The following is a 27,164-nucleotide window of genomic DNA, read 5'->3' as shown; positions in this document are numbered from 1 at the left end:
ATGTACAACCTCACAATGTGTCGCTGCGAGCTTGTAGATCAGCTATTTTAATTTGTTTTCATAGACCTGGCCACTTGTTTCTCTTGCAAAACTGGCAACACAGCAAGATGAAGAGGAACTTATGCACACACAAACGCAAAGACTTATGGGTTACAGGAAAAAGGTGGATATGAGATGATTTTCAGATGAACCCATGCCATAGAGAAAAACGTCATGAACCACGGGATGAGCTGACCTATAACTACCAACTTTACCATTAATGTGCTGATTATAAAATAATTAATATAATAATAATAATAATAATAATTAAACTTTATTTGTATAGCACCTTTCATGACATGAAATGCAGCTCAAAGTGCTTTACAGAACAATGGAGAATAAAAGAAAAGCAAGGCAACGACATTAAAAAACAAGCACTAATGCAATACAGTGAGCACATGAATAACAAAAAATAAAAGATCAATTAAAAGCAATGTTGTAGAAGTGGGTCTTGAGCTGAGCTTTAAAAATGTCTACAGAGGCTGCCTGACGAAGGTACAGTGGGAGCTTGTTCCATGCCGACGGCCCGTAGAAGCAAAAAGCTGCTTCCCTGTATTTTTTAGTTGCCATTTTTTTAGGCAAAGCGAGCAGGCCAGCAGTGGAAGACCTTAGGGGGCGGTTTGGGACATATTTAGGCAGGCAGTCATGTAGGTAGGAAGGTGCGAGACCATTGAGAGCTTTATAGACAAGTAAAATCATTTTAAAATCAATCCTAAAAACAACCGGAAGCCAGTGCAGTGATGCCAAAACTGGAGTAATATGTTCTCTCATCTTAGTTCTAGTTAAAACTCTGGCTGCTGCATTTTGGACAAGTTGTAATCTGTCAGTTGTTTTCTTAGGCAGTCCTGAAAAAAGTGCATTGCAGTAATCAAGCCGAGAAAAAACAAAGGCGTGGATTAGCGTTTTCTTACATTAATCTTGGTTACATGATTAATGTGTGAATTAAAACTCAATTCAGAATCAATAATTTACTGTGCTGTTACTTTCTACAGTCAGGTTGCCAAGTCTGCTTATTATTGATACTTTCTGCTCACTAGAACCGATTATAATTATAACCTAATAACTATTATTACAATACACTATACACAGTATATTATTCAGATACTTTGGGCATTTTGGTGGTTGAATTGCTTTAACCTTTGCTACTGCAATGCTGTTTTGCTCAAAGCAAGGTATAATCAATGGGGAGCAGGTCATTAGTGAGAAATAAACCCATGACAGGGTGATTCGTCCCCGGCCTGCTAATACATTGACCAAAAAGAAACGACAAAACAAATTATTTCATTGCTTGCGGTAATTCAGTTATTCCATTAATTTATCAAGTGCAAAGCGGACACCTCGGAAAACAACGGGAGTGTTGATAACATAGTATTAGAAATAGAATCAATGTTCACTTACTGCGTTGTCTATTTCTTGCTTCAAATGTCAAAAAAAGAACATTGTGAGTTAAATGACATTGTGTGTTTGTTCACATAGCTGTAAAGGGTCAACGTCAAAATGCGTCTATAAATGCACCAAGTCTCTGTACGTATGTCTGTAATCCACGTAACTCGAGAACCGTTCGTCCCGCCGACTTCAAATTCGACATGCGTGTTCCAAACCAACACAGGCAGTGGTGTGCCTGGTGTCGAGTTGGTTGGTTGTCCAGAACCGCCACAAAAGGCCTCTTCCCGGGCTCTGTCTGGACAGGGCCCCTGCCCAAGCTCAGGGCCCCTGCCCAGTCTTCATATATGGAGGCTGGAGCTGGCCTGTTCTGACATCACAACACTCCGTATTTGGGCATGCCTGACACAGAACTCCATATATAGGAATAAATGGATACAGAGAGACAGATACAGAAGTCTCCATGCATATATGGGCATAAAAGGGACACAGACAGATAGGTGGAATGGCTATTGCATAGCCGGGTGGGGCATGGATCTCCAACTTCCATCGTTACCGACTCTGTGCTCTACAGCCGGGCACCGGTCTAGTCATTTCAAATGCATTCTTGGTGTGTGAGACCCTTTACCTATATTACAATGTTGATTGAAGCGCCTAGCGCACCATAAGTCAGAGCGAGGTGGTCACATGTTGGATACGGCCCAAAATCAAGCAGCGCATATTGATATATGAGCCATATGCTCTGAGGGCAGATTCACACCTGGGACCACTTGGCAGATGGTCCCCGGAGCTGATCACCCAACCGTTCCCGTGACTCCCGTATGTACTCGGATACGGATCGCTGCAATGTGAAAGTATTGAATACAGTTGAATCAATGAAGTATACTCGGGTGTGGAAGAAACTTTGATCTTTGATTAGATAGTGGTCTGCTATTATAATAATAATATAATAATAATAATAATAAAGCTTTATTTGTATAGCACCTTTTAAGAACAAGTCACAAAGTGCTTTAACAGATAGACATATATAAAAACATAGCAAGGAGGCACACAATAGAATAAAATACATTGTCAATAATACACAAAATCACAACATTAACAGAAGAAATCAATAAACATAAATCACAAATCACATGGGTACGGGGTTGAATGCAGCTTTGAAAAAGGAGTGATTTAAGCGGTCATTATTCACAAATAAGAATTCAGGCATTGGCCATTCGAAATCAAACATTCAACCAAGCCGTGTAATCAGGGGTGGGCGATATGGAAAAATATGTCACTATTTTCTCCTGAATGAACTGTCTGGTGCTGGGACTCTGGTGCAACGCACAGCTCCTGAGCCTGGTGAGAGCAGGAGTGGACCTGGTGAGACATAGGAGGGGCCCAGACAGGAGACAACACACAGAGCCTAGTCCCTCCATGCGCCAGAAATGTACCTCCCAGCCCTGGCAGAGTAGTTCTGGAGTAGTTCCAACGGATTGTGTGCCCCTGGTTTTTCCCTAGTGGGACTGATTGAGGGTAGCTACTGGGACGTAAGTCGGGAGTCTTGGGACTTGATCACTCCCGGCTGGGTCGCCTGAGTGAGGGGTATGATGTTGAGAGACCCGAAACCCTGTTGACCTCAGGATAGATCACTGAGGATACGTCCCAAGTGCATCCATGCAATGTTTTTTTTTTGTCATCTCCAAGCCTATCACGATACACAATATTACCACGATTTTATTTTCACATGTTTTAATGGTTCATGTTCAAGTTACTTGAACGGTACAACCTACCTACTACTAAGGTAACAAAAATTAAAATAAATTTTAAAAGAGATAATTTAGGCCAAAATATGTATTATTTTTGGCGAACGATACGTCTTTCTACAGAAGTATGGATTAAGGTATAGAACTGGATATAATAGAATGTGAATAGAATAGAATAATAGCTATACTGCTGGATAGTCTGATGTGAGGTTGCTCCACGGTGGAAAATAATACATGTACAGTATGATACAAGAGAACTATAACTTGTAACTTTTATTTTTGTAGAAGAGGTAAACTGATATTGTTTATGCCGTTTGCTTTGATGGAATAATTGATTGAACATGCACTCCGTATTAATATGATTTGATTTGGGTGTGTTCTAAAATAAAGTGTTTGTGTTGATTATGTGGGAATTTATTTGTATGTGTAAACTTAAAACATTATTGTACTATAAGGTCTATTTTCCCTTCATCTTTATCCTTTTTAGTGTAATATTATTAGTTAACTATAATTAGATTAATACACAATAATTAGAACACTCCCAAATCATTTAGAACACTCCCAAATCAAATCATACGTACACGTACGTGTTCAATCAATTATTATATTAGTTTGCCTCTTCTACAAAAATAAAACGTACAAGTTAGTTACAAGGCTGCATTCCTACAAGCTGTCATTCTCTTGTATTATTTATTTCTCAATCTCATCACAGAGTAACCTCGCGTCCCGACAGTCAAGACGGGCAGTGTCGGTAGGCCAATCACAGGCAGGCTGGGCGTTACCATGCCTCAGCCATGCCTATATGCTCGGACGCAAACGAGATTCACGCTGTAGAGTGATTGTGGGTGAAAGGTGATTGGTTGAGTTGTGCGTTTGTCTCCTCCTACAGGACACTGGAGGAGGAGCAGAGTCTCAGGAGGAGGGTGGAGCTAGAGTCTGTTAATCTTTTAATTTCGGGTTGTGTGACAATTCTTTTTTTTTAGTTGAATTCCTCGCATGCACCTCATAACTTGGTGTTTGTTTGTACTAATAATAATAACGTGGTATAGGAGTTGAAGACATTGATGAGCCAGGCGGGCAGCAAGTCTTCCTCCCAGTTCCCCCAGAGAGCCGGGGGCGCCTCCAGGAGCACCCAGGGGGCCCAGTACAAATTCAACAAGGCTGTGTTGGTGTCCAAGACGGGAGGCTGCAGGGTGCTGGCCTACTGCGAGCCGCTCACCTGTCTGCTGGCCTCCCAGAAGTCTCCATCTGGTAAATATATATATATATATATATATATATAGGCTATATAGCTGCCTATATTATTGGATGACAACAAAGTACAGTATGTGTTATGTGTAAAGACCTTCCTCTTTAGTAAGGCATTTGCCTAGTCAGACGTTTAAGCTGCCCGTATGCTTCTTTTAACCTTTTAGCTGCTTAGGTGTCCACAGAATGTTTAACAGTTTTTATTCTTATTTTTCTTTTAAATATTTCTGCCTGTAGAGCACTTTGAGATTTGTTTCAAATGTAAAGTGCGTTATAAATAAAGTGTATTATTATTATTATTACTATAATTTCTGTACTGTACTCCACTGGACTGGACTCCACTGTACTGTACTGTACTGTACTGTACTGTACTGTACTGTACTGTACTGTACTGTACTGTACTGTGCTGGACTGGACTGGACTGGACTGGACTCTGCTGTACTGTACTGTACTGTACTGTACTGTACTGTACTGTACTGTACTGTACTGTACTGTACTGTACTGCTCTATTCTCCTCTGTTCTGCTCTCTTCTGTACTGTACTGTACTGTACTGTACTGTACTGTACTGTACTGTACTGTACTGTACTGCTCTATTCTCCTCTGTTCTGCTCTCTTCTGTACTGTACTGTACTGTACTGTACTGTACTGTACTGTACTGTACTGTACTGTACTGTACTGTACAGTGTACTGTACTGTACTGTACTGTACTGTACTGTACTGTACTGTACTGTACTGCTCTCTTCTGTACTGTACTGTACTGTGCTGTGCTGTACTGTGCTGTGCTGTGCTGTACTGTACTGTGCTGTACTGTGCTGTGCTGTGCTGTGCTGTGCTGTGCTGTACTGTACTGTGCTGTACTGTGCTGTGCTGTGCTGTGCTGTGCTGTGCTGGACTGGACTGGACTCTGCTGTACTGTACTGTACTGTACTGTACTGTACTGCTCTATTCTCCTCTGTTCTGCTCTCTTCTGTACTGTACTGTACTGTACTGTACTGTACTGTACTGTGCTGTGCTGTGCTGTGCTGTGCTGTGCTGGACTGGACTGGACTCTGCTGTACTGTACTGTACTGTACTGTACTGTACTGTACTGTACTGTACTGTACTGTACTGTACTGTACTGTGCTGGACTGGACTCTGCTGTACTGTACTGTACTGTACTGTACTGTACTGTACTGTACTGTACTGTACTGTACTGTACTGTACTGTACTGTGCAGTCTTTTCCGTTCTGCAGCGGTGCTATTTCCGAACCAGGCAGTGGTGCCGCTCGTCAGAACACTCTCGACGGTGCTCTTGTAGAACGATCTGAGGATGCGGGGGCGGGGCTCACTCTGAATTTATTCAGGCGCCTCAGGCAGTAGAGCCGTTGTTGGGCTTTTTTCACCACTGTGGTTGTGTGTGTGGCCCACTTCAGGTCCCTCGAGATGTTTATCCCGAGGAACTTGAAGTCGCTGACCTGCTCCACTGCAGCACAATTGATGACAATGGGCGCGTGCTCTCTCTCTGGTCTCCTGAAGTCCACGATCAGTTCCTTGGTTTTGCTGACATTTAGAGCCAGGCTGTTCTCGTGGCACCACTGTGTCAGCGTTCGAACCTCTGCTCTGTAGGCCGTCTCGTCATCGTCGTCGATCAGGCCCATCACTGTTGTGTCGTCCGCATTTTTGATCACGACGTTGGAACTGTGCGTGGCTGTACAGTCGTGTGTGTACAGTGAGTAGAGTAGAGGGCTCAGCATGCAGCCCTGGGGGGCTCCAGTGTTGAGGGTCAGGGGGTCCGAGTCGTCCGACGTGATGTTGCCCATCCTCACCACCTGACGAAGGCCAGACAGAAAGTCAAGTATCCAGCTGCACATGGACGAGTGCAGGCCTAGGTCCTTGAGCTTTGTGTCCAGTCTGGTTGGGATGATCGTGTTAAAGGCAGAACTGTAGTCCACAAAAAGCATCCGTACGTATCTGTTCCGTACGTATCTGTTCTTCCCCCTGTTCTTTCCCCTGTTTGTGTGTGTGTGTGTGTGTGTGTGTGTGTGTGTGTGTGTGTGTGTGTGTGTGTGTGTGTGTGTGTGTGTGTGTGTGTGTGTGCAGTGAAAAGGGGAGGTGCCGGGGAATGAGAAAGCTGTGATGTAATTTGCATCACAGCGAAATGTTGTGCAATAACAGTGTGTGTGACAACAGTAATATTTGTACAGTAAATATGACAGTTGCGTGGATGCTATGTAGTGCAGCTAGATTCTGGGAGCGTGCAGATTTTATTTTGCATGGAGATATGTGTGCTAACAGTGTGGTTTGGTAGGAGAAGGAGCACGGATAAATGGCCATGTGCTTGTGTACCCCCTGTCTATTATATATTATGTGTAGGGGTGCACGGTTTTGAAATTATGACCGATATCCGATCTCTGATTATTTGCAGGGTCATATCTGCCGATTCTGACCGATTGCGATATTATACAGAGGACCACAATGGAAACAAGCCTAGGCCCTAGGGGGGCTTGGCCCAAAGCCTGTTAATAAAGTATTCAATCAATCAATAAATAGCCTATAGCCTACTCTTTTCCAAGAGTCTGTTTTCACAACTGAATGAGTACACAAATTATATGATTTGGCTTTTGTTCTAGACAAGAGGTATTATAGACACTTTTGATTTATATTGAATTTAATGGTGATTTTTTTTTACATTTTTCATTTAAAAACATTTTTGCTGGTGAAAACCAATTAAATAATCTGTATTATTTTGGGACCGTTCCCATTATGGCATTTTTATGGCTGATTCTGATTATGCTACCGATTAATTGTGCATCCCTAGTTATGTGGTATGCAGCCAACGTGCGCCCCACGGGCACGGCTCAGAAACTTCCCGCACAGAACAAATCTGTGTAGCGCACATGAACAATAACACCAGAGATAGATTTGTGTAGTTGTGTTGCCTGATCTGAACCCCACAGAGAATCTATAGGTTGTATTGTCAGGAAGGTGTGAGACATAAGACTGAACAATGCAAATTAATTTATGGCTGTTATCAAAGCAAACCTGGGAATTATAATGGCAATGGCTAATCATGACTTAATATTTCAAAATTGTTTAAATTACACAAACTGAATATTAAAAACAAATCTAATTTGATTATATTTACATACAAAAATATTTAAATCTAACACCTGTCTGTCTAGAGATGACCCAATCACTCAGGTTACATCAACAACCTTCCTTGGTGTAATTATCCATGAAAGACTAGGCCCTTTCTCAATTCCCCCCTTCTCCATGGCCCTTAGCCCTTCCCCTTGCTGATGCGCGTTCACGTGAGGAGGAAGGGTTTTCTCAATTCTCTTTGGAGCGAGGGGTAGGGCCTAAGGCTAGGGCTAGAATCCCCTTCAAACAAAGGGACATCGCGACCGGACTTAAACATCACAGATGGCGAAAGGCGGATGAGGTAAGAATCCTTTTTTGTCCTTTATTATGGAAAAATATGATAATAACCAATATTATTTGAACGTATTAACAATCTGCATCGCCAAAAACATCGCAATCTTTAGCAAAGGTTAACGTGCAAAAGTGACATAACTAATTAGCAATCGTGTTTTTTTCCCCAGGCAAACCAGCTATGGAACAGACTGCAAGCTGCTGTACATGTACATTGGATGGAGATGAATCACGATGGCATTTTCATTGTCCTAAATGTTGTTGATTTTGAAACATTGTCATTCATATCATATGTAGCATACCACGACTTGTCATAGGACATGATAGAAAATGACTGTTCTTATAGATATTAAAAACAATGAACACAGTGACCACAGCCCCTTCTTTCTATACTGTAAATTGTTTTCCTTTTTCTAACCCTGTGTATAATATATATCTGTACCCTATACAAACTGTTAATACAATAATCAATTAATCAGGTACAACTGTTGAGCAGGTGTCAGAATGAGCTATAGGTTCTGGTGGGCTACCAAGATGAGACAAAATTACAATATATTTATTTCATCATAACCACAGCAATGTTATATTTACGTTCCATCTCTTCTCCCAAAATAGCCGATCTACAGCTTATGGAAAGTGGTTTCCAAAGTGGGTTATGGGGACTCCCAGGGGTCCTTGAGAGAGTTCCAGGGGGTCCCCAGCTAAATGATAGTTTGGAACCAAATGGACCCATAAGGGTCCATTTGTACACTCTCAGAGTTAATTAACATTGATTTTATATTATAAATTGGGGGTCCCAGAGACTGAAATGCCATCAAATGGGTCCATCCATGGACTAATGCATGTCACACTGGCGGTCCGTGACACTGCTAGATTCGTAAAAATCTATCGGGTCCCTGGCATATCTCTTCAAATGCGGTCTGCGGGCTAATTTGGGGGTCCTTGACATAAAAAAGTTTGGGGACCACTGTCCTGTAGTGAGCTTGCAGATCAGCTATTTTCTGAGAACAGGTTGTATATCACGTATATCAATATCTACAAGGGACGTTCAATATTTAGGGACGTTCCAATTCCTAGGGGGATGATTTATCCCCCTACCCCTTGACTTTAGGGGCAAGGGGAATCAGGGGTATGGTTAAACAAGGAATTGGGAAAGGGCCAAAGACTGCAAAAAAGATTCTGCAGGATTGCCACATACAGTAATTGTTCTGCTCATTTGCCTACCTCTTTTCAAACAACTTAATATTTTACCAATTTTTAATTTAATTAAATACCAAACCTGCAACTTTATTTTTCAAAATATCGTTCCAGCCAGTTTAATTTCCTTTGCCCGGTAAAGCCTCTTTCAGTTCAACAGTGATGTGTACCATTTCAATACAAGACAGGCAAATCCTTTACATCTCCCAAAGTTCCATACTGTACTGTGTCAGTTCTCCATCAGATACAGGGGGGCCCAGCTATGGAACAGCTGTACAGTGGTCATCATTTCAAACATAAGCATAACATAATTGGCCAGATCACTTAATTATATGTTTTTGTATTATCTCTTATTTTTATATACTGCAATTGTGTATCTTGGAAATTCTATATTGTTTACAAACGTGTTCTGGATGTTTTATTGTGTCTTACATTGTGACTTAGATAGAAGCCTCGTATAAGCTCCTTGGGCTTTTTTATACTGTGCTAAATAAATATAAATTAGATTCAAGCCCATACTTTGTGCTGTGATGGAACGGTCTTGACGTCGACATGAAACGTCAAATTACAATGAAAACGATCTATTTAGTCCGGTTTCTTTTAAATCCTCCCTCCCTCCAGGTCCAAGTTGTGGGGTGAAGAAGATCAGCGTAGTGAACACGAGGGCCATCCAGTACGTTCCCATCCACGCCAAGCAGATCCGAGGCCTGGCCTTACAAAGACAGACCGAGAGCCTGATGCTGTCTGCGTCGCTGGACAACACAGTAAAACTGACCAGGTATATACACACGACACACAGCCTGATGCTGTCTGCGTCGCTGGACAACACAGTAAAACTGACCAGGTATATACACACGACACACAGCCTGATGCTGTCTGCGTCGCTGGACAACACGATCAAACTGACCAGGTAGGAGTAAGGAACACAACACAAAGGTGAAGTGCAGATCAGGTGCCGTGCTTTTATTTATTTTTACCTTTTACACTTACCGGTTCCACTCTTTGCTTCCATCTCCTCGTCACTGGTCACTACTTGGTTGCACGCCAGTGAAAATGGCAGATATACATAATAATAATAAAGCGTTATTTATATAGCACCTTTTAAGAACAAGTCACAAAGTGCTTAACAGAAATATATAGAGAAAAACATGGATCAACATGCTCCCAACGCGTAGCAAAATGAGACTTGTTGTGTGCTGGTTGATCTGCGTCTCGAGTGAGTCCCAGCGGCCAGCGGTCAAAAAAGTATAAATGAGTGTAAAACTCGAGGGGATTTGAAATTCTCTTGATCTAAACATCTTCTATCGGTCTTATCTTATTTATTTTGTCTGCAGAATGTATAACACGAGGCATGCGTATACAGGACAACGACTGCCTGTGACTTGTAGGATTAGATGGTGTGTGTGTGTGTGTGTGTGTGTGTGCGTGTGTGTGTGTGTGTGTGTGAGACTATTGTAACGCGATTGTATACATACAGTGCATGTTACTGTATACTGTATACTTTTATATTTATCAACAGCGTCTCTTGCTCTGCACTATAGGCTAGACTAGATTGTATAGGATGTATGCATGTGTATATTAACCAGCTCAGTGGCCTTGTGGTTTGAGTGTCCACCATGAGACTAACTGGGTCACGGTTCGATCCCCGGCCGGGTCATACCAAAAGCACTCAAGCATCAAGGGTTGGATGAGGATAAATCCCTGCGACTTATTGGCGTCATGTCCAGGGTGTACTTGTACATCATGTCCATGGGGTGTACTTGTACATCATGTCCATGGGGTGTACTTGTACATCATGTCCAGGGGGTGTACTTCAAGCTGCCTCACGCCACAGAAACACGGGATAGGCTCCTCCCCTATGGGCCTCATGGCTCGGCAAGGCTTACTTACAGTATGCATCTGCATTACTTATACTGTAATTCTTGAAAGTGTATTTATTGTGTTGTTATTCTGCCGTATCTATCTACTGTAGCTCTTGTCTTTTATCTGTAAGGTTACTAACATGTACTGCTGTGTTGGCTCTGGCTGCCGCAGCAGACAGGATCAATAAAGGTATCTTTATCTATCTATTGATCAGTTGTGCGTGTGTGTGTGTGTGTGTGTGTGTGTGTGTGTGTGTGTGTGTGTGTCAGTTTGATGTCCAACATGGTGGTGCATACGTACAACACGGGCAAGCCCGTGTGGAGCTGCTGCTGGTCTCTGGACAACAGCAACTACCTTTACGCCGGTCTGCTCAGTGGAGACGTGCTCGTCTACGACATCAGAGACACCTGCACGCACGTGCACCAGCTGCAACCGCCGCGCTCCAGGTAAGTTAGTTAGTTAGTTAGTTTAACTAACTTAATATGTTATTAATATTAACACCAGCACGCACCAGCTGCAACCGTCACCGCCAACCCATTCTGGACAGGAACCCCTTTAGGGTTTTCTTTAGCATAATGTTATGCTTTAGCTGTTGAAAAATAGCAGATCTACAAGCTCATAGCGCGGAGATTGTAGATTTGCTATTTTTTTAAAATGTGGCACAAATCTTTGAATATAGATTATTTCTTTATTTTCTTATCGAAACCAATTATTTATTCAGAATTTGAGCCACGGACCACCATTTGATTACTTGAGAGCGTAAAATGAAACCAAAATGTGGTTTTATATTACGGTATCAAGAGTTACAGATGCAATAATGAGTTTTCTTTTTGACTGCCACCAAAGACTCCAGCTAGTCCCTTTACTGTCGCCTCGGACGCATGCGTCTTTTATTTTGAAAACCTTGACTTTCACGTCCTAAAACAATCAGGAAGCAAAATCGCCTATAACTAATCTAACAGACTTTTATCAGAAGCGAGGTATGGATTTAGTATTGAGCCCCTAACATCCGCGTTCTGTGCAATCACCTGAACCTGAGATCGCGGCTATTACAGCCACCTAAGCAGCAGCATGATCTTGGTGCATGTAAATCCACCGAGCCGAGGGGAACGCTGCATTATTCTGAATCAATAAAAACAAATCCTTATCACGTCAATCACGTCAACAGCAGAAATCGACATTGGGATTCATCACGTCTAACTGTGGTCTGTGTCTCTCTGTCTGGAGCTAATATCACAAACTGAACAGAACTCTTGTGTAGAATTGATTGACGTCATGAAATGGCATACGTCACATTAAGTCCAATATCCACATTGGAGCCACTGTGTTTCTATGGCCCCATTTACATGCAGAAACCTCAATTGGAATAGATTCCGAATTAATTTTCATTTGGGTCTGGAGGGGTGGTATTACCGTTGGTATAGATCTACCATATAAAGACTTTATTCCGAAAGCTACTGGGAGTTTGGAATACATGTATTATATTACACATGTTTGCCCTTGGTAGACTATAGTGCTATTTTACCCATAAAAAAAGACATTACATCAGTTTTTTCCCCCCATAATAAAATGCGCTATTTACAAACCCATCGGTGATTGCCAATTGCAGTGTATGGGTGAAACATGGAACCGTCTCCCAGTCCACCTAGGTGGGTGAATTGGCGTGAGTTGTTGTGAAGCTATGTAATAAAATGAATATTATTATTTTAAAAAATCATTCCCAAAAAGCTATATTTGTCATGAATTAAAAACAAATTCAATGATTTTCAATGAGTAATTTCATTTTTGGAAAATCGAAGAAATACTTTGCACTGTGACAAATGTAATGAAATAGATGCTAATCTTCTTCACAGCTTCGCCCTTTGCCCTCGGATACAAAGATATATATTTTGAGTATTCATATTGACCCCAATTCTGTACTAATTATTCTGGGTTTGTCAGACTCCATGCCTATGTTGATGAGAGCACAGAAACAACTCTTCTCATATGGTCTGATTGCAGCAAAAAAACTAATTTTGACTCACTGGAAAAAGGAGGAGGCTCCTGCATTTAAGCATTGGCTAAACGAAATGACTAGTACACTTCATCTTAAGAGAATACGGTAGAGACAGTTTGATAATTGGTTTGGCTGCCCCTTGTCCATTACTTGAGTAGAAACAATTAATAGACAGGATAGCATTGATATGATCATCTTATTCTATAGTATGCAGTGTCACTGAGCAGTATGGGTGGGAGGGTTGAGGGTTTTCTTTCTCTTTTTTGACTTTGTATCTTTTCTTTCATTTTTTGTTTTCTATGAAAGAAAAATGTATTTCATATCATAATGTTTGTGTAGCAATTTACAATTTAGGCATTTAGCAGACGCTCTTGATCCAGAGCGACTTACATTAAGCAAAAACAAAAAGCATGGCATACATCACATAGGCCTATATAAAAAGTAGTTATCATGTATAAACTAAGAACGTAACAGTGGAGTATCTATGTCAACTATACATACTATACTATATTATATATTATACAATATACATGTGTACTATAAAGTGCTATGACTGCATTAAATGCAATTCTAGTGCTGTCTACGTAACGAGCTATAAGTCTGTCTAAAATACAATCTAAGTCTACATAAAGTGCTATAATAAGGGGCTAGGCTAGAGCAAGTGCTACGGGCCATGGTGGAGTCTGAAGAGGTGTGTTTTCAGACTACGGCGGAGGATTGGGAGTGAGGCTGCAGTTATGACTGTGATGGGAATTGCATTCCATCGTTTTTGAGCCAGAGGGGAGAAGAGTTTGGGACGTGTGGAGCGTTGTCCCGGCGTTTTTAGTGAAGGTACCTCCAGCTTCCCTGCGTTGGCTGATCTGAGTGCGCGGGAGGGTTTGTAGGGTACGACCATACTTGTGAGATATGGGGGAGTCATACCTTTTGTTGCTTTGAATGCCAGCATCAGAGTTTTGTATTCTGTGCGGGCAGCGACCGGGAGCCAATGGAGGGAGCGGAGAAGGGGGGAGACTTTTGGCTGGTTGAAGACCAAGCGAGCTGCGGAATTTTGGATCAGTTGGAGGGGCTTAAGTGCACATTCCGGTAGGCCAGTAAGGAAGGAGTTACAATAGTTAAGTTTTGACAAGACTGTTGTCTGGATTAGGAGCTGGTCTGACTCCTGGGTGAGGAACAGTCTAATTCATGGGTGTCAAACTCAAGGCCCGCGGGCCAAATGTGGCCCGCCATGTCATTTAATGTGGCCCGCCTGCCTTTTTTAATAGCCAAAATATAGGCTTATAAGTAAGGCTGCATGATATATCGAACATGTACCTTCATCAGAGTGGAGAATATAAGTATAAATCAAGTTGAGCAAAGCCACTCTTCTCTGCCCCTCTCTCTAACAGACACAGTTAACGATTGCTTGTTAAGTGCCTGCCAGACAGACAATCAGATGAAATGAAGGCAGGTGTAGAGTAGAGTGTAGACTAGTGAACTGAACATGTTCTCTTTATATCAAGTACTTCATACCAGCCCCTTATGAAACTACTTCTCCCCAAATCCAAATGGATTTCATTTTCCATCCTGAATGGCAGTAACTAGCATACAATGAGAACTGAGAAGATCTCCACAAAGGTTTACTCATCAAAACTGATTATATAACTGTAACCATCAAAGCATGCACTCAACATAATGGTTATGTGACCATGGCATGTGCATAATATAAAATCTTATAAGTTTTATCTGATATTGATTAATATGGGGGGTGGGTTCAATTAATCGATTATTAATCGGCAGAGCTGTCGACTATTCAATTTGGCTGATGTTCACTTTGTGGCATCCCTACAAGTTACAACAAGTGAGTAAGTGACTATCTCTCTTCCATACTGGTGTGTGGCGTCTCTTGCGTGATATGATGAAGTGGAACGGTGCCGTGCACATTATAGGGACAAAGTCGTGTGTGTGTGTGTGTGTGTGTGTGTGTGTGAATGTGTGAAGACCCATCTTCTTTTTCTGTCATAGTGACATTGTCCTGCATCAGATCATGTCCAAATCAGGTTCTCCAATCTCCAGTAGCCTCTTCAGTTTTTTGAAGATGTTTTGAGTGGTGCAACCACTCCCTTACGGAGGTGTGTGTGGCTGGCTGGGTCTGAGCACTATGTGTGTGGCTTGCTGGCTGGCTGGGTCTGAGCACTATGTGTGTGGCTTGCTGGCTGGCTGGGTCTGAGCACTATGTGTGTGGCTGGCTGGCTCTGAGCACTATGTATGTGGCTTGCTGGCTGGCTGGCTGGGTCTGAGCAGTGTTGTTTTTGGCAGGCATTTTTTAGATTTAGTCAGTCTTAGTCTTTTGGAAAAATGCTTAATTAGTCTTAGTCAGTCTTAGTCATTTGGAAAAATGCTTAATTAGTCTTAGTCAGTCTTAGTCATTTCTATCCTTGATAGTTTTAGTCGACGGAAACTCCTAAGGGTTTTAGTCAGTTTTAGTCATTTTAGTAAAAGGTTTTAGTCCAGTTTGTCAATTTTTTTTAAATGTCTTTAAATAAAATGTCTATAGCGTACAGGTATTAATTAGAGCTGGGACTCGATTAAAAAAAAATCTAATTAATCAGAGGCTTTGTAGTTAATTCATCTCGATTAATCGCATTTTAATCGCATATCATTATTTGACCCAAGAACTGTGAGAGCCATTTTTTTATGGATTTTGGTATACTAGTGAATCAATGAATAGTGAATACATAAGTTTAAGCAATAAAACATTGTTTTTGTAGTAATAATATCTCAAAATTAATAATTTATATAGAGCTTTTCTGAGTACCCAAAAATGCTTTACAAGGGGGACATGATAAATGCAAAAACAACTTTATTAAAGGAAAAACACTAAGTAAATAAAAATAAATATCTGGGGAAAGTAATATTGAAGGTTTTGGATGGTGGGGGCATGTCTTGAGAGTTTTGGGGTATGGATTCCACAGGGTTGGTGGGGGGGCTTCAATTGGTGCAGCAAATATGTGACATGAGTTGACCATAAGAAAACACCTCTGTTTCTTCCGTGGACATACAGTAACAGCCATAGGAGATTTTACATTTTATTTGGCCATAACCGTTTAGTTAGAATTAGAAACCATGTCATCTGGTCGGGTACTTGAACTGCTACTGGGAGTTGGAATAACATTAGCTCTGATCCATAGTGTTAGAAGGAGGAAAGTAGGCTTTCACATCTTTTTTTATGTTAAAAACGAGGGGCTGCACAGCCTGCACTTCCGCGGGTGTGAGTGAGGGGAAAGGATCAAATTAAGTACCATAGAACTAACTCCTAACTACGCTATCGACCAGAGCTACAGTTGTTGATTGACGTAACGTTAGCTTCCAGGCTAGGCTAGGTGCAACATGTTTCGCATTGAGCCGATACTGGAGTCTTGACGAGGCGCGGTGATATGTGAATTCTTTGTTGAATAATTGCACACAAGTGTGCTGTAATCCACGCTATCATCGGATAGCCTTTTAAATCCTATTTCCAATCCACGGGGACAAGCAAACTAGCAAAGTGATCTGCAGCGGCTTGGCTTCCCCCAGTCTGGTGATGTTATTGTCTGAAGAAAACACGGAGTCGAAATGGGACGGTGTGTGTGTGTGTGTGTGTGTGTGTGTGCAATGTGCATGCATGCAGATGGGCGTGACCAACAAGGAAAGGAGCGGAGGATAGAGGCGAGAGCAGTGACATTATTGGCGAACATTTTCATGCATTTAAAACTTTGTTCGTCAATCCACTAACATGTTCGTCTACCCTCGTCTTGTCAGCGATAACACAAACGCGTCTCGTCATCGTCATCGCGTCAAACAGAGCTAATTAGCTCGTCAGCGTCAGTCTTGTCCCGAATTATTTGAGTGTATTTAGTTTTAGTCCGTCTTAGTCCTGGAAAAAGGGGCGTTGACGTCGTCATTTACGTTATCGTCAGTCCTGACGAAAACAACACTGGGTCTGAGCACTGTGTGTGGCTGGCTGGCTGGCTGGGTCTGAGCACTATGTGTGTGGCTTGCTGGCTGGCTGGGTCTGAGCACTATGTGTGTGGCTTGCTGGCTGGCTGGCTGGGTCTGAGCATAGATAGATAGATATTATAGCAGTGACTGACTGAAGGGCCTCCCACACCGTCTGCGAACGCCGCGCGTCAAAACAGCCGCCTCCATCATTTTCAATGAACCTATCGCACACCGGCGGCGTCCGACGTGCGCTGACGCGCCGCGTCGGACGGAGCCGGTGTGTGTTCAATTCAAGTACAGTACAGTAATGCACAGCTCACGTTGTTTCTCCTCCCAGGTGCCCGGTGGCGTCTCTGTGCTACGTGCCCAGGGCCGCCTCCGGCAGCTTCCCCTGCGGGGGGCTCATCGTGGGCACCCTGGAGGGGGCCTACTTCTGGGAGCAGGTGGACGGGACCACCTACAAGCCCCACAGCCTGCCCCTGGAGACCAGCAGCTGCACCGACATCCAGGTGGACACGGAGAGCCGCCACTGTCTGGTCACGTACCGGCCAGGTGAGAGAGACTGTCTGGTGGTCCCAAACCGTGTACAAAGGGTGTCTCTGCTTTAGGCTATAAGGGTTCCTTGAGCTGCGCTCAGACCTGAACAGTTAGAGTGGCACGATTTCATACAAAGTCAATGCAAAGACGAGAAGTGGGTCCACGGTGGGAACGAAGCAAACAAACAAACATTAAATGTCGCCACATGTCATGGTGATGTTCTCTTCCTCCTGGCCTGGAATCAGTAAAAATAAACTGTTTATTTGTTAGAAATGGTGTCCCCTTGAGTTCTTGTTAGGTACTACAGTTATGCACAGAGTCTGTTGATACAGCGCCCTGGGAGCAGTAGTCGGGGGTCAGGTGTCTTGCTCTGGGGCACTTATAGGGTTGAACCAGTGACCTTTTAAATCCCATGTCGTCTCTCTAGCAGCTGAGATACAGCCGCCCCATGTATGCCTGTAGTAACGATCACCTTTAACCAATTTAGACCAGTGAGACCAGATTCTACAAATGGCTTCTAAATCAGTTTTCTGGAAAAAAAAACTAAGTTTCTATGTCAGTGTTTCTCAAACATTTTCATGTCAAGGACCCCCAAAATGTTTGAAAATATGTTGTTCCAGGGACCCCCCAGAAGCAAATATTTGAGTTAAAAATGTTCGCTGGGATATATATTCAAAGATCGGCACACACGATTTAAGAAAATATATAGCAGATCTACAAGATAAAAGTCTGTGCCGCGCTATGAGGTTGTAGATCTGCTGTTTTTCAACAGCTAAAGTTTAAAATAACGGTTCAAATGGTTAAACACAGGGCCTTTCTGTGTGGAGTGTGCATGTTCTCCCCGTGTCTCCTAGGGTAGGTAGTAGGTACCCTCACAAAAAACATGCAGTAATCCATTACACGGCGCAATCCTCCTCAATCCTCCTTCATTTTTGTCTCTTTCCAACTCTCTCTTTCTCTCTCCTGCACCCCAGGGCGCTCCAACCCGGTGCTGCGCAGCGTACTGATGGAGCTGAGCAGGACGCCCCAGCGGGACGCGGTGGCCCAGGAGCCCGGCTGCTGCTCCTGGAAGCCGCTCCGGACCTTCAGCGCCGGATCCTACTGCAGGCTGCTCACCAAGAACGCTGTGTTCGGCAGCCCCACCGGACAGGGCGCCACGCTGGTGTGTGTCGGAGACGAGGCCAGCAACTCCACCATGGTGAGAAGAACACTCCCCTTAACACGCCCTTTAAAAGCAGGTGCTCCAAAGAAACATTGATCAAAAGCAAAAAGAGGGCTTTGCACACTGTAGCTCCCTGTCTGTGACTTATTGTGGCATCCACCTCATAAAAGTGACGTTTTGAGCACATTGCTCTTCCTCTGATTAGTCGGGCCGGGCCGAGCCTCGGGCTCTGTGATTTTCCGCAATTTTATTCGGTTTTTTTTAAAGTGTTATTATAATAAAAATAGCAATTTTGTTATTTGTGTGATGTGATTGTGTATACGTGTATGTATTTATTATGAAGAGGGCTGCGCTAGGCGATTCACTTGTCCCAGGAGGAGGACTGGAGACGGGGTCGCATCGCACTGGCATTTCAGACTCTGAGGCCTCGTACACACATGTCAAACCACGTGACTTCCATTGGAAAAGCATTGAGAATGAAGCGGCCATGAAACAGACAGAACAGATCATGTCAGTCCAGCATGTGTGTACGAGGCCAGAGCAGCATTGCAGCCTGCCCCGCGCGCAGGCAGTAGAGAACAGTGAACGGTGAGACTTGCTTGCATACCTTGCTACCGCTGGTTTCCCTCTGGTTTGCGCACCAAACGAGCTACTAACCACCAGTTAGGGAAGTTGCCAAGTTGCCAAGTTGCCATATGCTTAAATATTTTATAAAATCAATCGGATAATCACAGCTGAAGAAGCGTCAGGTTTTCGTCATGTTGCACTGAGTCTCGTTAACCCGTCCCAGCTGGCTGCGATGAATAAAACCTAATTATTAATCAACGTCACCAAACGATCCATGATGGTGATATATAACTTATAACGCTACACGTAAAGCAACTTCGCTTCAGAGGAAACTAAGGGAGGGAGCTGCAGCAGCTATTCGTGTTTACTCACCAGTCACACCACCACCACTGTATGGAATCCATTAGAATGATTGGAAATGGAAGTTATGGAACATTAATAGCCTATTCTAACGTGAGTTACATACATCCTTTATTTCGATAAATCCGTTGATCTCCGTTCTCACTTTCACACTGAAACACGGCGCCGCTGCCATTTAGCTGTTTTGTTTCTGTCGGGCTTTTGTCGGGCTTCAGGCTTAACATTATGGCAATTTTTAGGGTAGGGCCGAGCCTCGGGCCGACCCAGTTAGGGTAGGGTCGGGCCATAATTTTTGGGCCCGTTGAGAACTTTAATATGGGCATTGGTGTGACTTGGTGGGGTGGCTGTATTTAAACTGACATATTCTTGCTCACCCAGCCACGTTTCAGTCAGACAAAATAAGCGAAATGACGTAACAGGCACAATTGGGAACAATTGTTTAGGAAACTGCTGGTGTTGTGGTCTCCTTTCAAACCTGTTTCACAAATCACATAGTATGTCTTGGCCATAGCCTACACATTATTTCAGGCGTGTGAGATATTTTTATGTTTTGCTTCAATCCCTGTATTCTCTTCTAGGTGTGGGATGCAGGGAGTGGTGCTCTCCTTCAGAAGCTACCCGCTGACCAGCCGGTGTTGGACATCAGCCCCTTCGACGTCAACGGAGACCACTACCTCGCCTCTCTCACAGAGAAGACGGTCAAAATATATAAATGGGAGTGAACACTAGTGGAACGTCATCAATCTGAGCGGCCAAGACGGAGATCTCCGCCCTATCAAATCCCGCTCATCGCCCCGGACGGAGATTAATCAAAAGACGGAACATTAGCAACCGAGCGCACCAGTCTACTGCGTGGGAGCGTCGATTGGTCAACAGAGGGCTGTATTTTGCGTGTCTTAAGTACCAGGTCTTATTCCCTAACTTGAGTAAACTAAAGACCTGGAGGCGTGGTCAATGCTCTTTGGCCACTCAGAATAGCCAAATGGCATTGACCACGCCTCCAGGTCTTTAGTTTACTCAAGTTAGGGAATAAGACCTTGTACTTAAGACACGCAAAATACAGCCCTCTCAATGTAATTTCCGCTTGGGACATCATCCAAAGTGTTCCCCCTCCCATTTTAATGTATGGGATTGAAAATCTTAAAATGTGAATAACTCTTGATCTAAATCAATAATTGCAATTCTAACTAAAAAATATGTTTCTGGCGGCCCATCGCGGTCCCGTCACTAGTCGCGTTAGATGTAATCATACCTACTTCGGTTGCCGATCCTCCAAAGGGTCTTTTGGCTACATGTACTGTAGTTACTTTTAGCTCCTTCCAAGAGCTGTTTATTATGTTTATTTGCTATGCAAAATTATGCAAGTTTGAAATGCATGCCCCACCCAGTTGTCGGTGTCCCTTTTATTCCCATATATGGAGTTATTTGTCAGACAGCCACACTAAAGACTACACAGAATGTTCACGCAGGTTTACATTCTTTACGGCGACAATCTAGGATAAAGGACTTATCGGGAAGTTAACTTTCACTATCTTAACCCATTCTGGACGGGAACCCTTTTTGATGTTTTAAATGGGGGTTCGTATACTAATGCATGTCAAACTGGTACTTGAAATTAAATGGGTTGAGAATCACTGCGTAAAAGTCTTCTCTTATGGGGGTCGCTGTCATATATTTTCTAACGGGGGTCCGCGGGCAAATGAGTGTAAATGTGGGGGTCCTTGACATGAAAGCATTTGGGAACCACTGGCCTAAACTATATTGGTGTATGTTTTCTGTGCCGCATGGGGACTAACATTACTTATATACTGTATAAGATCACAGAACCTTGAACAGAAGAACCAAACATTACAGTAAGTGATTGATTGATTTATTAACATTTTGCAGAATTACAGTACATTCAAGTACAACTCAATACAAAAAACTGTTAACTGTGAGTGGACGACACCATAAAGCATTACACTTGTTTACAATAGGGTCCACCATTTTCAATTCATCAAAACATTAAGAGATGTACGAATACACAACTATAGTCAACAGCAAATCATCATAGAGGAGGTAAAAAGGGAAAAGAATCATATACAGTGAGGGGGGAAAGGGGTGGGTGGGGATTCAGATTTTACAGGGGCCAGTTTCGAATTGCAGCCATCCGTAGGTGCCCTTTGAGAGCAGTTTTGAAGGAGTCAAGCAGGATTTGCATGTCTTAATGACTGTTGGTAGGGCGTTCCACATTTTGGTGGCATAGGAGCGTAATTCATTTAGACCCTTGTTTGTGCCGAATCTGGGTTGCACATAGTATGTTGAACTCCCTCTAGTGTTGTGGGTGTGGACTTCGTTGACATTAAGGAAGTATCTAGACAGGTACATGGGTATCTTGGTGGTGTAGCGAATCTTGTGGACCAGACCCATTGCAAGATGCTGTACTCTGTTGTCAACCCTAAGCCATTCCAGCCTGTCAAAGTGGGCAGGGGTGAGGTGGGTTCGGGGAGTGAGGCCAAGTAGTAGCCTGACCAGTTTGTTTTGGGAAGTCTGGAGCCTTGTTTTAAGGGCCTTTGAGGTGCTGTGGTACCAAGAGGTGCATGCATAGTCAAAGAAACCTCGTACGAGGGCTCCTGTTAGGGTTTCAAGGTGTTTTTGTTGACCAGTGAGGAGTTCCTGTATAGGAATCTTGTTCTTTGTTTGACTTTTTTGATTACGTTGGTGGCCATTTTATCACGGAAAGATTTTACTCCATGATGGAACCTAGGTAGGTAATTTCATCTTTTCGTGTCATTTTCAGTTCTTCATGACCCAATATTATTTATCATCTTATTTATCCGTGTTTTTACAAGATGTCATGTCAGTAGTTTTTCTAATACCTTCCCAATAGCCCACATCGTGGCTGCTGACGTGGGGATAGGTTAGCCTGCTATTTCAGGAGACTATTATAGTTGATTGTCTAATAATGTTTGGTGAGTTTTTAAAGTCTAATATAAATATAAATCAATATAATGAAATATTGTGCCCATTTAAAGAACCACTCGAATTCACAATCAGAACACTTTATGTTATTATGCTCATTTGGAAAACAAAATTCTACTTCAAAAGTTGTGGATAGCATAAACAATAAGTTGAAGGGAAACTTCAACTTATTGCTTCAATTAACTTATTGCTTCAACTTATTGCCGGCCTTGCCGCACACGCCTGCGCCGCAAGGCCGTGGCAGGCGTAAAGAGTGTCCCTTATATTTCAAGTTTTCAAAGGTGGCAACCCTAATAAAGGTGCAATATAAATGTGATATGGACACAAAAAACATAGTTCTGTGTGATAGAGGGGTAAAACATTTACGAAAGTTGCACTAATATTTTAGAAATAGGTCAACGATAGAAATTACGTTAGTTTTGTGGATTAATTTACTTTTAATGCGTAGCCCCAGTGCCCCCACAAAATGACCGAAGCTACTTAATATTCACCAAAACCAGAGCAGAACTCCCACCATACGGGACTCTGGCAATCAATTAATACAGTTGCAACCACTATATTAATGACAAGTATTTCATACAACTTAAATTATCCCAACATCCAGAACAGACTTCAAAAGGTCTAAGGTCATGGTCAAAATGACATAATCAGTATTATCTCTGGAATGGAGAGACCTGCTGTAACAAGAATTATACTTTATGAATGAGCATACAGTGACCCTGTGTCCAATCATGGAATTTGTCATTTTAATGCAACGTGTTGATTTCTACTTCGAATAAGAAAAGGACCTGCAAGGCATGAACTCACTTCGTTTTCTCAGCCTCTCTTCCGAAAAAGAGGAAGTTAGAGCAGTTTACTAAAGAAGAAGTTTCAAAAACCATGCTGAGCCCCCCCCCCCCCCCCCCGCCCTGCACCTATCTCTCTCTCTCTCTCTCTCTGTAACTATTAGTTCACTATGACCACGAAGTAGAAGGTTTTTCGGAGCCGTTCAAGAGAAGATGAAACTACTCACCGTGGCCTGCGTTCTCCTCTGTGAGTAATTATTTATAGTTGAACTACTATTATTAAGATTATGAGTTTGAATTCATTACATCTGTAAATTTACTATTCTACCCCGGATTTGAACCCGTTTTCTGAGTTTTTATGTGTTATCATTGAGCTAATAGAGCCTGCCAGGTCAGATCCTGCGTCTATAGGTGAGACATGACCTTTGACACGATCTAAATGTATATAGATAGAAGAGCAGGGAGACAAAATTCAACCTTTTATGAGTTATAATGTTATATTAATACATTTGGACAATGGACAAAATTACATTTAATTAATAAAAAGAAAATGACATAGTGACGCAGTGTTTTTATTTTATTAAGGATCCTGACCAAGGTTTTCACCTCGCTGTATATTTACAATTTCAACAATATTTGTATTGACTATTACATATAGATACATATTATATATTATAGCAATAAAAACCTAAACAACAGGCCAACGCACAGCAGTGATGATGCAACTATATACAGTACAGAGACACCATCATAAAATGACATATACGTTCTTCTCCAATACATCAAACTATGCATTAATGTGTAGCCTCAGACAGGGAAATTATCATAATGGCACTGGCAGAATGGCAGCAGGCCCAGACAGAAAATATATATCATAACTTGAGCGGCCCCCTACGGTCGCGGCCCACAGGGAATATGCCCGCGGTATACGTCCTATGGCCAGTCCACTTTATGAAAGCATTTCAACCTGTTCTTCAGAACACCGTAAACACACGTACACATGCTACAAAGGGGCGTTACTCAGGACTGTGTAAGTCGTGGGTTGCTGCTGCTGTCAGAACCCCAGGAAGCTGCATGACGTAATCTGAAACCTTTTGTGGGGTATCAGCAGTGGAAGTGCTTTTGGAATGGCCCTCTATAGAGACTCCTCAACACGCAATTCCATTGGCAAGATCTGATGAAAATGGATATCAAATAAATGTAGATATTTGATTGAATCAAGCAACTTAAAAACTGTCTGTGGTGAACACAAAAGCCAGGGTAGATGTTAGAATTGCCCCAGGAGTGTTTTACAGTCAAAAACCCCCATTGTGTTCATTTGTTCTAATTTAATTTCAGTCAGCGGTCTGATGGTGTTTTTTTTTAATTTATTTTTTAAAATGCAGATATGTATGCAAAGTGTATTATTGTCTCATCAATTCATTCATTTTGTATTATATGTTTTTATTTTCAGTGGGAAGCTTCTTCTCCTGTGGACTCAGTGAAGGTAAGGATACATGTATTATCTATTGTCTTTACTCATATAAATATCATATTTACACCTGTCACACACTTCATCCTGGATGGCTTAACCCATTCTGACCTGAGATCAGATTCTAAAAATGTCTTCTACATCCTGACACAATTTCCGAAAAAGCCATGTTTCTATGGCAGTCGTTATTCGATTTTTCAAAAATAGCAGACCTAAAGCATAACACAATGCTAACACCAAAAGGGGTTCCCGGCCCAAAATGGCTTAATTCTATCTAGGGTAAACACAGACAGGAGGATTCATTGACATAATGACAATTGGCCAGGTTGTAAAACATACAATAATATTGTCTACTCTAAATAAAATGAAATAAAAGTTAGGAGGTAAATTGCATTAAGTACTGATGATGGAGTTATCCGCAGGAATATATACATATTAGAGCAGTTACAAAACACCAGTGTTTGTCATAACCAGCCACATTGTATGATGTAAATGTATACATTCCAGTCAAATGCTCCATTATGTCCTAATGTGAACAACAGATCAAGCAAAAGCCACACTGACAGCTGAGCAGACGATCCCAGTGTGTTGATCATTTACAACACATGTTTATTCACTGTGGTTCTGTATCCATAAAGATTACATAACCACAAGAATTAAATGTCCTGTATCAAAGATGTCACATCATCACTTACTCACTGACATTATGTTCATGATAATAACATGACATTAATGATGGTTTAACTGTGGTTCTGTAGTACTTTAGCCATAAAGAGATGAATGTGATGGATGTGGGAAATAGGACTTGATAATCAGCAGTGCTTCAGGGCAGAGGGAGTGGTGTGTGTGCGTGTGTGTGCGTGCGCATGTGCGTGTGTGTGTGTCTGTGTGTGTCTGTGTGTGTGTGCGCGTGCGCGCTCTTGTGCATAGCTTTGTGTCTTTGTACCACGGAATGTGACGATTTGATTGGCCGAGCACGGAATGTGATGATGCATGATGATGTATGATGATAAGAGCACCCCTCACTTCACACAAGTGTGATTTTCTTTCTCTGTCATAAACCACACAGATAAACCAAGGCCTACACTGGCATCAAGCAGATACAGGGTACGGCTATATGACAGAGTGACTCTCACCTGTACTGTGGAAGACATTATACCTCCATGGGACATCTCCTTTTACAGATACTCTAGACTGATGAAGACAGGTCGATCAACCTACACATTCCATCCCTCCAGTTTCTCAGAGAGAGATGCATATCGGTGTCGAGGAGGGAGAGGAAACCCACCATACTACACACAGTACAGCAACTCAGTTTATATCACTGTCTCTGGTGAGTTCTATACAAACTATAATCTAATGTAATCTCATCTCCCTGCAGGGAGTGTGTTTAACAACACACCCTCCCTGTTTGTAGTACACAAGTGATGTACACAAATCGGTAAACGCATCATCTCAGAGATATATTCCATTCTAATTGGCTATATGATTGCCTGCCAAATGAAACAACAGTGACATCATGTACCTGCAGGACTGACTTATCTACAAGAGGGTCTGATAGCAGGACTTGTTGTGACTGTAGTGACAGTACTGTCCATGTCCCTGCTGCTCCTGCTGTGGTAGTCTAGGAAAATTGGCCTCAGATCCTGTGCAGCAGGGGCGTGGCCCAGTGCGTTGCGTTTCAAATGAAATGCGAATCAAAAGACAGGGGCGGGTTCCACATGGAGTGGGCGCTACATCTAAATAAGACGGAAGGGAAACAATTGCTCCTTGAGCGGTGGTGGCCTACTACAATTCAATTTGGAATTGGATTCCCTTCGGACTATTTTCATTGTATGCACAGTGCTTCAGACCGGAAAGGGGAGTGTCCGCTCAGATTCTGAGCGCAACATACTTCCCTCACAGGGATACATTCCTTTTTTCCCAGAAGTTCCTTTTTTTCTCGCCCGCCTAGTGGCGAAAAATAAAACTTCTGGGAACTCAGATTACTGCTGTGGCGACGCAGAACATCTAAAGGTGAGAAACATATAACAAGCTGACCCGACTGAACAGGAAACACATCCAAGTGGAACAAAGGAGTCCCGGATGCACTACAAAGTACAAAGCCTTTATTTGTGTTACTATATGACAATGAGAGACTTTAATTGAGCTGTGTGTAAAAGGCACCATACTTTTTCTACATGAATATAACCATTATAACTATATTATAAGTACCATATAACATTAAATTCTACAATATATATATATATATATTTAAAAAAAGACTCCTAATGTTGTTGAAATGTCCTCTCGGACCCATCTAAAAGACCACCCCTGGGTCCCGGGGCCCATCACTTTAAAAACCTATTTACATCACTGCCCTGCATTAGATGGATTACCTCTGTGGCCTGTGGCCCAAAGGGAGCTCAATCGGATGTTGTCCCTGGCCAAAAGGAACCACCGAGCTGCACTTGAGGAAAGTGTCGGCACCATGAACAC

At 42.5% G+C, this 27,164-nt stretch overlaps 1 protein-coding gene across 1 annotated transcript in view; it reads left to right on the top strand.

Annotated features, from left to right (window-relative positions):
- The window catches only part of LOC308335367 (E3 ubiquitin-protein ligase rfwd3.S-like), a gene marked incomplete at both ends in the record, with an annotated part of 324,422 nt that extends 304,231 nt beyond the window's left edge, over positions 1–20,191 (top strand). Inside the window, 6 exons of the mRNA XM_080792385.1 lie at positions 4,244–4,421; positions 9,649–9,805; positions 11,160–11,336; positions 17,181–17,395; positions 18,355–18,578; positions 20,048–20,191. Of these exons, the coding sequence (XP_080648511.1) occupies positions 4,244–4,421; positions 9,649–9,805; positions 11,160–11,336; positions 17,181–17,395; positions 18,355–18,578; positions 20,048–20,191 (1,095 nt within the window). The remainder of the gene's footprint in view (positions 1–4,243; positions 4,422–9,648; positions 9,806–11,159; positions 11,337–17,180; positions 17,396–18,354; positions 18,579–20,047) is intronic.
- Between the last annotated feature and the right edge of the window lie 6,973 nt (positions 20,192–27,164).

This window comes from Protomyctophum bolini, assembly GCF_963924005.1.
Source record: "Protomyctophum bolini genome assembly, chromosome: 20".
Classification (NCBI taxonomy): domain Eukaryota; kingdom Metazoa; phylum Chordata; class Actinopteri; order Myctophiformes; family Myctophidae; genus Protomyctophum; species Protomyctophum bolini.
Note: the sequence above shows the minus strand (reverse complement) of the source record. Positions and strands in the feature narration are given on the sequence as shown.